Genomic DNA, 10,564 nt, shown 5'->3' with positions numbered 1-10,564 from the left:
CCTAACTATGGTGGGGCCATAGACAGAACCCATATCCCTATCTTGGCACCGGAGCACCAAGCCGGCGAGTACATAAACCGCAAGGGGTACTTTTCAATAGTGCTGCAAGCTCTGGTGGATCACAAGGGACGTTTCACCAACATCAACGTGGGATGGCTGGGAAAGGTACATGACGCTTGCATCTTCAGGAACTCTGGTCTGTTTCAAAAGCTGCAGGAAGGGACTTTATTCCCAGACCAGAAAATAACTGTTGGGGATGTTGAAATGCCTATAGTTATCCTTGGGGACCCAGCCTACCCCTTAATGCCATGGCTCATGAAGCCGTACACAGGCAGCCTGGACAGTAGTCAGGAGCTGTTCAACTACAGGCTGAGCAAGGGCAGACTGGTGGTAGAATGTGCATTTGGACATTTAAAGGCGCGCTGGCGCAGTTTACTGACTCGCTTAGACCTCAGCGAAACCCATATTCCCAGTGTTATTACTGCTTGCTGTGCGCTCCACAATATCTGTGAGAGTAAGGGGGAGACGTTTATGGAGGTTGAGGCAAATCACCCGGATGCTGGTTACGCGCAGCCAGACACCAGGGCGGTTAGAAGAGCACAGGAGGGCGCAGTATGCATCAGAGAAGCTTTGAAAACCAGTTTCATGACTAGCCAGGCTACGGTGTGAAAGTTCTGTTTGTTTCTCCTTGATGAAACCCCCCACCCCTTGGTTCACTCTACTTCCCTGTAAACTAACCACCCTCCCCTCCTCCCTTCGATCACCGCTTGCAGAGGCAATAAAGTCATTGTTGCTTCACATTCATGCATTCTTTATTCATTCATCACACAAATAGGGGGATGACTACCAAGGTAGCCCAGGAGGGGTGGTGGAGGAGGGAAGGAAAATGCCACACAGCACTTTAAAAGTTTACAACTTTAAAATTTATTGAATGCCGGCCTTCTGTTTTTTGGGCAATCCTCTGTGGTGGAGTGGCTGGTTGGCCGGTGGCCCCCCCACCGTGTTCTTGGGCGTCTGGGTGAGGAGGCTATGGAACTTGGGGAGGAGGGCGGTTGCTTACACAGGGGCTGTAGTGGCAGTCTGTGCTCCAGCTGCCTTTGCTGCAGCTCAACCATACACTGGAGCATACTGGTTTGTTCCTCCAGCAGCCTCAGCATTGAATCCTGCCTCCTCTCATCACGCTGCTGCCACATTTGAGCTTCAGCCCTGTCTTCAGCCCGCCACTTACTCTCTGCAGCCCGCCACCTCTCCTCCCGGTCATTTTGTGCTTTCCTGCACTCTGACATTATTTGCCTTCACGCATTCATCTGTGCTCTGTCAGTGTGGGAGGACAGCATGAGCTCAGAGAACATTTCATCACGAGTGCGTTTTTTTTTCTTTCTAATCTTCACTAGCCTCTGGTAAGGAGAAGATCCTGTGATCACTGAAACACATGCAGCTGGTGGAGAAAAAAAAAGGGACAGAGGTATTTAAAAAGACACATTTTATAAAACAGTGGCTCCACTCTTTCAGGGTAAACCTTGCTGTTAACATTACATATATAGCACATGTGCTTTCATTACAAGGTTGCATTTTGCCTCCCCCCACCGCGTGGCTACCCACTCAACCTTCCCCATGGCTAACAGCGGGGAACATTTCTGTTCAGCCACAGGCAAACAGCCCAGTAGGAACGGGCACCTCTGAGTGTCCCCTGAAGAAAAGCACCCTATTTCAACCAGGTGACCATGAATGATATCTCACTCTCCTGAGGATAACATAGAGAGAGAGAGACAACCAGCAAACATACACTGCAATGTTTTGTTGTACAATGATTCCCAAGTACATGTTACTGGCCTAGAGTGGTAAAGTGTCCTACCATGGAGGACGCAATAAGGCTGCCCTCCCCAGAAACCTTTTGCAAAGGCTTTGGGAGTACATCCAGGAGAGCCACGAATGCCAGGGCAAATTAATCCTTTCACATGCTTGCTTTTAAACCACGTATAGTATTTTAAAAGGTACACTCACCGGAGGTCCCTTCTCCGCCTGCCGGGTCCAGGAGGCGGCCTTGGGTGGGTTCGGGGGGTACCGGCTCCAGGTCCAGGGTGAGAAACAGTTCCTGGCTGTCGGGAAAACCGGTTTCTCCGCTTGCTTGCTGTGAGCTATCTACAACCTCCTCCTCATCATCATCTTCTTCTTCGTCCCCAAAACCTGCTTCCGTGTTGCCTCCATCTCCATTGAAGGAGTCAAACAACACGGCTGGGGTAGTGGTGGCTGAACCCCCTAAAATGGCATGCAGCTCATCATAGAAGCGGCATGTTTGGGGCTCTGAGCCGGAGCGGCCGTTCGCCTCTCTGGTTTTCTGGTAGACTTGCCTCAGCTCCTTAAGTTTCACGCGGCACTGCTTCGGGTCCCTGTTATGGCCTCTGTCCTTCATGCCCTGGGAGATTTTGACAAAGGTTTTGGCATTTCGAAAACTGGAACGGAGTTCTGATAGCACGGATTCCTCTCCCCATACAGCGATCAGATCCCGTACCTCCCGTTCAGTCCATGCTGGAGCTCTTTTGCGATTCTGGGACTCCATCATGGTCACCTCTGCTGATGAGCTCTGCATGGTCACCTGCAGCTTGCCACGCTGGCCAAACAGGAAATGAGATTCAAAAGTTTGCGGTTCTTTTCCTGTCTACCTGGCCAGTGCATCTGAGTTGAGAGTGCTGTCCAGAGCGGTCACAATGGAACACTCTGGGATAGCTCCCGGAGGCCAATACCGTCAAATTGTGTCCACAGTACCCCAAATTCGACCCGGCAAGGCCAATTTAAGCGCTAATCCACTTGTCAGGGGTGGAGTAAGGAAATAGATTTTAAGAGCCCTTTAAGTCGAAATAAAGGGCTTCACCGTGTGGACGGGTGCAGGTTTACATTGATTTAACGCTGCTAAATTCGACATAAAGTCATAGTGTAGACCAGGGCTAAGAGAAGGCCCTTACACCGGCAGACAGTGATTTTGATTCTTTCTTTTATACCTCTATAACTAGCTAAGTGATAAGAATACACCTAAATCCTTAGAGTATAGGCCTTTACAGACAGGCCTGAATATCTATATCCTAACAGTGATGAAGTCCAGCTGGGCAGTGGCAGGCTGGGTTGGTATATGATCAGGAAGTGGAGAGAGGAGAGCACAGAGAGACCCAGCAGTCACTCTCTGGGAGCAGAGAGGTGGGGGAGAGACAACCCAAAAGGGAGCTAAAGCCCTGGGATCAGGGGAGGGTCTACCAATTTTGCCAGCCCAAGCATTCACTGCTGAATTGCCACCGCACCCGGAAGAACAGCAGAGCTGCCACCGAATTGCTGCCATGGGACACAGACTGCCGCCCCATTCTGAATGCTGCCCCAAGCACCTGCTTGAAAAGCTGGTGCCTGGAGCCAGCCCTGCCTGGCATCCTAGCCCTGGAAGACCGGTCAACCCTAGAGGAATTGTGAGGAAAGACAGCCTGAGAGGGTTGATTAGGGAGAAGCCCAGGGAAACAGCAGCAAGGAGTAGGAGTAGCAGACGTGGGCGGCTTGTTATAGGGCCCCCGGGCTGGAACCCAAGGAAGGGGGTGAGCCTCGGTTTCCCTACCAGCTCCTGGGATGTTGCACAGGATTCTTGGAGATGCCAACCAGGCAGCTGGTCCATAGGGACTTTGTTACCCCAGAGGGGAGGACTACAGAACGACCTGGCCATAGGGCTAAATCACAGAGAAAGCGCACCCCAAGTTGTGAAGGGGGGGGGTCACAGCATGAGTAACCAATGGGAAGGGGATCCAGACCAGATGGGAGCTGATCCCCAGATGTAGCCACAAGGAGCTGAGTGTAATCCATTGCCAAGTGCATGAATATTTCTCAAATATTAGACATTTCAGTGCAACTTTTTGATAAAAAGGTTCACCCATTTTTCAAATTATAATTTTTTTTTTCTTACTAGGAGTCATTAATCTGGCTTGAAATCTATTCTGAAATGAATGTAGATAGTAAGCTGTTTGAGGCAATCGTTTTCTGGTTGGTTGTACAGCAGTTAGTACTCGGTGGCTTTTAACTGGTTAGCAACTAAGCACTTAAACAATATAAATTTAAATGAATAATGTGGACTAGGATCCAATCTTTCTTCATAACACTAAACATCTTTCTAGTGAACTCTGATCTGCATTGAGTAGTAAGACCTTGAACTTCCCATCCACTCACCTGGACTCTCTGAAGGATCTGGATTTTAAGAACTGAATCTAAATAACTTCAGGAGAATTTGTTTTGAATTTTTGTTAATGGCTTAATAATTGGAAAGTGAGTACATTTGATTTAAAGCATCTTTACCTTTTGTGGATGGATACTCATCCTCTGTGGCAGTCATGGAACAATCATCCATCCCTCTTAAATGGGAGTTAGATACACACATACATCAAAGTGGGAACAGCCTTTGTTGTCTTTCAATAGAAATACAATTTTTTCCTCTTTTTCCTTCATTGTTCTATTCCCTTCCACTACCTTCCTCCCCACCTTGGACCACAGCTTCCTCTCTGCACCAGCTGTTGGGATCTAAATTTCTTTCCATTTCAGAATACTTAAGAATGATATTTAGGTACTTAAGAATGATATCACTGCCAGCAAATGGAGCCTTGAAGGGGGCCCCCTTATCTATTATTAATTATAGGAATAAAATGGACTCTTCCTTCTGCATCTTTCCATTAAGGCAATTATAATTTGCATTCTCTTAGAGTGCTTTATATGTAAAGGGTGTGATGGCAAAGTCCTAACTCCCATGCAACTCTCCTTGGCTTCGGTGGAAGTTTTTAACCTGAGAACGGAGTGCAGCATTCTGCTCACTATGCACTTTGCAGAAGGCTATCAGATTTAGATGCAACTCACTTTATGAGTGTATATTACTGGTGGGGAATTAATAACACTGTGAAATAATATTAATATCTGTAGATCCTGTGCTGTTCTAGTCCGTAAATTTTCACTGTAGATATTTGTTGTACCTTGCTGTATTTCCATCACTGTGGTTTGACCTTTAAAAGCTTTAGAATGCTATTGAAGGATATTGGAGCCAGCTGATAAGCCGAAGATAGATAGACCAATCTTAGCCTTCAGTGCACAATGTATCACCTCTGTTTAACCTGGCTTAGTTTAGATGTCAGGTTTTTTAATATCCACCATCACTGATGTAAAACAATTTTATGGAAGATCCTTTTTGGAAAAAAAAAAAAATCTGGTATCAGAAAATGCCAGACCTCTGAATTTATATGCTTGCTATGATTTGCCTGTGAGGGGTTTTGGCATAGCAGTTCTAAAGCTGATGGCCTCTCAAATTAAAATGCCAAAGTATAAAATATTTGCTCATTTCACAATGCTAATTGGCACACACAGCATATGTTACAGTGGCACGCAGAAGCACTCATATTGAATAATAGAAATGTTTGGCCAGGTAGCAGTCTGAGGAAGAACTGGGGAAGTACATACACCAGGCCTGTATATACAAATACTCACCATGGATGAGTCAGAACAAGAGTACAAAGTTCACTGAGGTCCGCCCAGAGCTTAGACTCAGGGGGAGCCGGGTGGTAGTATTTGTGCAGGGTGTGTGAAATGCAGCTCGTAAAATAAAGGAGCAAAGAAATTAGTTTCTTACATGAAGAGGAGAGAAAGGAAACAATGTTCTTTTTGCTATATATTTACCATGTAGATCACCGGTTTTCTGTCTGTTTAGAAGGTGTCATATATTCACATGGCAATTTATAAATAAAGAACAATAATATAGGGAAGGATACATTGTCTACATACATGTCCAAGGAAACCTAAGAGCCAAGTTGAAAAGTGAGTCTTTGAGTTTACCTTTAGACATTCCTCTGGCCCCTCGAAAGACTGTATTTTACCATGTTAGACTCTCTCTCTCTACTGTGACTCAGAGTCTCAGATCCTCTCATCAGTGTGTATTTTGCAACCCCCTTATGCACTTCTTTGGTCTACTGTGTGATAAAGAAGCCTAAGGAATCTAGGTTCGCACACCGAAGGATTATAAGAGAGGAGTGTAGCAAGAAAAGCAGCTAACCAGGTGGTGTAAGAGGGGTAACTTGATCAAATCCACAAAGGAAGCTGGTGTGAGAATTGGGGCTTAGAAAGCAAGATTCCTTTACTTTTTAGGCCTATGCATTGTCCAGTAGCTCAGTCAACTGCTCACTCAGTTGAGCTGTTTGGCCAGAAGCAACAATGGCTACTTAGTGCAGATGGCTGGCAGTGAAGAGAAAGCCTTAATGCCATCAGTGGCATCATAAGTAACACAGCCTTTTCACAGTCACAGATTGGCCTTCAAACCTAACCTTTCCCAAAAGGAACAAGCCCCTCCCTCAGGAGTAGGCCAGCCCCAACAATCATCTTATCCTTGCAAAGATACCTTCCCAACAAAAAAGGCTAGAAGTTGAGCACCCAGGGCTGTAAAACTCTTACCCAGCTGAGACCTGGAGATCAATGGGAGCTTTCAAGTGAATAAGTTCCACCCATGTAAAGTACCTTTTTTCTAAAAAATTAGTAGTTGAGGGTAGCCTTGGCATTCACAGTGTATGTCCTCCAAATCAGATGGTCTGATCTACTGCTGCAGGCCCCAATGCTAATTTGGACTGTAAGCCTCTTGGGTCAGGGACATTGTTCTTCTCTGCCTGCTGAGTGCTATCCACACCCCTGGAACTGTATAATGCATAATCAAATGCAGGAAGGTTTCAATAATGGCATAAACATTATTTAATTTGTTTTACAGTATTTTTGAGTTTGTGGACTGATATTACACACTCTTCATAACAGCCAATCCCTTGTCAATTTACATGTGGAATGACAAATTGAAATATAAGAAAATTTTGGGTTACAGAAAATGGAAGATCCATCAGTGACTACTCTCCATTGGGATGTTGGTTTGCTTGTGGTCTTGTTCTGTTTTTGTCCTGCTGGTTGTGTGTGTTTGGTCTTGTCTTTTGGGTTGAGAGGCTGTGCAATGCATCACACAGCCCTGAGCTGTCAGCTACTCCCTGCCAGTAGCAGCAACTAAGCATAGGAGTTCTAGCTATGCCTGACTTGGGGAAGCAGCATAGTCGCTGTTCAATATAGTTGAATTCAACCGACTCTGTGCTGGTGAGATGGATAAATATCTGGTCTGTCCAGGTGGCTGGGAAACGTGTGAGAGGACTGGGTTGTACCCTATTTGCCCCCGTCCTTATAAAGGGGACATTGTGCTTGAGCTTCTCCATGACATGTCGTGACACCATTTATTTGAAAGGTTGGTGCATGCCTCTAGCAGACAGTGTCTTGTATATGGAGTCCGGTTGCTTTTCTGAGGCTGAGGAAAGGCTGACTATTGGTCTCTATTGGTACCCTCACTTGTTCTGATCCTGGGAGCTAGCAATAAGGATAGTTTTCTCGGTATTTGTCATATACAGCACCTCCCCTCTACTGTCACCTTCATATCCCAATCCAAAGCTCCAGTCACAGATAACCAAGCATAATTTACTGTATTATGTGTGTCTGTGTCCCCTGGGGCACTCTGATGTTCAGTGTTCTAAAATACAGCTAGCAAAGGAAGTTATCAGAAGTGTTCTTAGTCTGTCCTGCTTCAGAGAGCGATGGCTGAAGTTGCCATTTATTGGTTGCATGTTCCTTTTCTGCGACATTTCTCCAGCAGTTCATATGGGTAGGTGTATTATAAAAGAAGAGAGGCTTTGCCCCTCATGCTCTGATAATATGCATGCCAGGCATCTGGCTGCTTCTTTTATTCCAGTAGTCTGTGTACGGACTTTGCATTGCTTCCTGGCTACTTATAGGGCTCCATTCCCAGTAGCATCTGAGTGTCTCTCGAGCACTACTGAATGTATCCTTCACACTCCCGAGAGATGAGGAAGATAGGAGCCTCATTTTATAGATGGGGGACTGCAGCACAGATTAATTGACGTGCCCAAGGTCATATAGGGAGCCTGGGGTAAAGCTAAGAATTGAACCCACATCTGCAGAGTCCCAGTCCAGTACTTTAACCACAAGACCCTCTTCCCCCCCCCCCCTTTCTCTTTTTCCCTCCTGGCAACAGACCCAAAGCAGTGCACAGAACAAAATCTCCAGGTTTGTGCCCCAGTCATTGGATACCATATTATCATCTGATAGGTACTTTATGAAAATCACAAGACCAAGATAGCCTGGTAACCCAGAGAGGCAGTGGAATTTTCAAAATTCTATCCCCACCCATGCTCACTTTTGAAAATTCCAAAGGTCTTACAGGCAGCCAACAGTGAGCGCTTATCTTTTTAGGCTGCATGAGCACCCACTTGGAAAATCCTGCTGCAAAAGAAGAACTTACAATAAAAGACATGGAAAATAATTACCATTTTGGAGAAAGTGTTTCATTCAGTCACAGTGCATAATAACGTCACCTGCTGCTCCGCTGTTGCAATCTTTGAACTGCTTTCACTGCACAGGGGGAAGAATGAAAGGTAATAGAAAGTATAGCACATTCTGATTAGTAAGCTGATGACTCAGCACCACGGAGACTAGATCAATATCTGAGTCCACAGATAGGCTCGTTTTTATGAGGTCTTTAAAATATATAAAAACGCAACGTAGCATAAAAACCCTCTAAACCCACAATATGTCTTGTTAATGATCCCCTTTTCCTATTTTTTCTTTCCTATTTCAGGTGATTTATTATAGGAAGCTCCTTTTTCTTTTCTTTTGTAAATGTGCATCTTATAAGAGTTGGTAAAGAACCATCAAGATATAGGATCTGAGAATATTTTTATTTCTACCTCTGATTATAAAGAGAAGTAGATCACACAGAAGAAGAGATCCTTCACTCTTACCTTCCCTTCTTGATGTTAGTTTGTAAAGGCACTGGCAAATGTCAGAGTCAGGTATGCAAAATTATTTTGAAAATCTCACACATAAGGCTGATGCTTATTATTCCTAGCTAGATTGTATTTGATGGGGGGGAGAAGAAAGATGTTGAACAATGGGTGTGTGATACTCACCGTAAAATTCAGGATGAGACTGAAAGTGCTATAACAGCCTTACTGTGACCTTAACAAAGTTTAGTGGTTTTGTTCTTAGGAAAATCAAAATGCTGAATGAGCGCAGATTTGAGTATTCTAGTGAGCTGAAGATGTTAAAAAGAAGGAATGTTTACACTGAGATTGCATATTACTGTTGTTGTGGTGGTATAGCACCTGACCAAGTGAATGTGGGATAACAGGACACTAACACAGAATGCCAAGATATGGGTCTACCAGATGTGCATTCTGAGTATGCTGTTGTATGGGGTGAAACCTGGACCACCCAGAGCAGGCATGAGAGAAGGGTGAACACCTTCCCCAACCACTGTCTTTGCTGTACTCTACATTTCTAGTGGAAAAGCAGAGTTCCTGATGCTGAAGTATTTGAAAACGCAAAAGTGCCAGGTTTAATCACTATTCTCAAACACAGTTGCCTCCGTTGGCTTGGTCATCTGCACCGGATGGACACTGGATGCATTCCAAAGGATCTCCTGTATGGAGAACTTGCTGAGCCAACTTGTTGGCTCTTCCACAGGCCCTGACCCAACTCCACCCCTTTCCACCCCCTCCCCTGAGCCTGCCGTGCCCTCGCTCCTCCCCCATCCCCCCAGAGCCTCCTGCATGCCACGGAACAGCTGATCGGGAGGTGCAGGGAGGGAGAGGCACTGACTGTCAGGGCTGCTGGTGGGTGGGAGGTGCTGGGAGCAGGGTGGGGAGGATGGGAGGCTGCTGATGTATTACTGTGGCTCTTTGGCAATGTACATTGGTAAATTCTGGCTCCTTCTCAGGCTCAGGTTGACCCCTGGTGTAGACAGTCCAATGTGAGGTAAACTTTTTCTATCCTTAAATTCCATTACTCTCAATGAAGGTGAAAACACTGCAGATCCAGGCCTGTATCAGTGTCATGGACTTTTATTAAAACATTCTAAATGTTAATGTAACTATGTTTCACAAGACTTAATTTACTATGAAATATCCTGACTTGTTTGGCCTGCAAAGATTATACTGAGAGTTGTCCCATATTGTAAATCGTATCTGAAGGTTTCTGACTATGCATTTTGTTTTGAACCAATAAGTGATGTGTAGCATCTTTCCTCTGAGTATCCGGAATCACTCACTGCTTTGTTGTGCATCCCAGGTGGGCCCTCTCTAAAAAGTGGATCATCTCAGCAATTATTCAGGGAAAAGTCTGATAATTTTGTTGAACTCAGCAGTTTGGAAATTCATAAGCAGGTCTCAGCATGAACAAACTGTGAAATGCATGTCAATAGAAATTTTATAATTGCAATTGGCCTTTTGAAGACAGCATCCGTCTTGTGAAAAAGGTGAGATAATTGTAAAAAACAGCAGTATGAAGCCCATTGTAAAAGTGAAAACTTCTAGACGGCTGAAACTAGAAAAACAGATACATTTTGTCTCTTGAAGGGCATCCTATTCCCCAGTGCATGAGCAGTGTGTTGGAAGGAACAAAGGTCCAGTTTAAAACAAAATTTTTGCTCCAGTGATGTTGACAAAGGGCTCAATTCTGTATACCC

The 10,564-nt window shown here is 45.1% G+C and overlaps 1 protein-coding gene across 2 annotated transcripts; it reads right to left on the bottom strand.

The window, feature by feature from the left end:
* Positions 1-1,017: 1,017 nt before the first annotated feature.
* Positions 1,018-8,418, bottom strand: LOC311521305 (uncharacterized protein). Of its 2 annotated transcripts, XM_084629596.1 has the most exons (3): positions 8,367-8,418; positions 2,005-2,416; positions 1,018-1,438 (listed from the first exon to the last, which is right to left on the bottom strand). In XM_084629596.1, exons 1-3 carry the CDS (start codon positions 8,367-8,369, stop codon positions 1,296-1,298), a joined length of 558 nt encoding a protein of 185 aa, XP_084485722.1. In that variant the 5' UTR covers positions 8,370-8,418; the 3' UTR covers positions 1,018-1,295. The 2 variants fall into 2 exon arrangements, with proteins under 2 accessions (XP_084485722.1, XP_084485721.1); XM_084629595.1 differs by lacking the exon at positions 8,367-8,418 and having other exon boundaries at positions 2,005-2,617.
* Between the last annotated feature and the right edge of the window lie 2,146 nt (positions 8,419-10,564).

Source organism: Lepidochelys olivacea (assembly GCF_965140295.1).
Source record: "Lepidochelys olivacea isolate rLepOli2 genome assembly, chromosome: 5".
Classification (NCBI taxonomy): domain Eukaryota; kingdom Metazoa; phylum Chordata; order Testudines; family Cheloniidae; genus Lepidochelys; species Lepidochelys olivacea.
Note: the sequence above shows the minus strand (reverse complement) of the source record. Positions and strands in the feature narration are given on the sequence as shown.

Excerpts from the sequence above, each read along its gene's own strand:
- LOC311521305 (XM_084629595.1), bottom strand. The coding sequence starts at position 2,590 with ATGCAGAGCTCATCAGCAGAGGTGACCATGATGGAGTCCCAGAATCGC. Across the intron at positions 1,439-2,004 it reads AGGCGGAGAAGGGACCTCCG|CTGCATGTGTTTCAGTGATC; the intron begins GTGAGTGTACCT and ends TTTCTCCACCAG.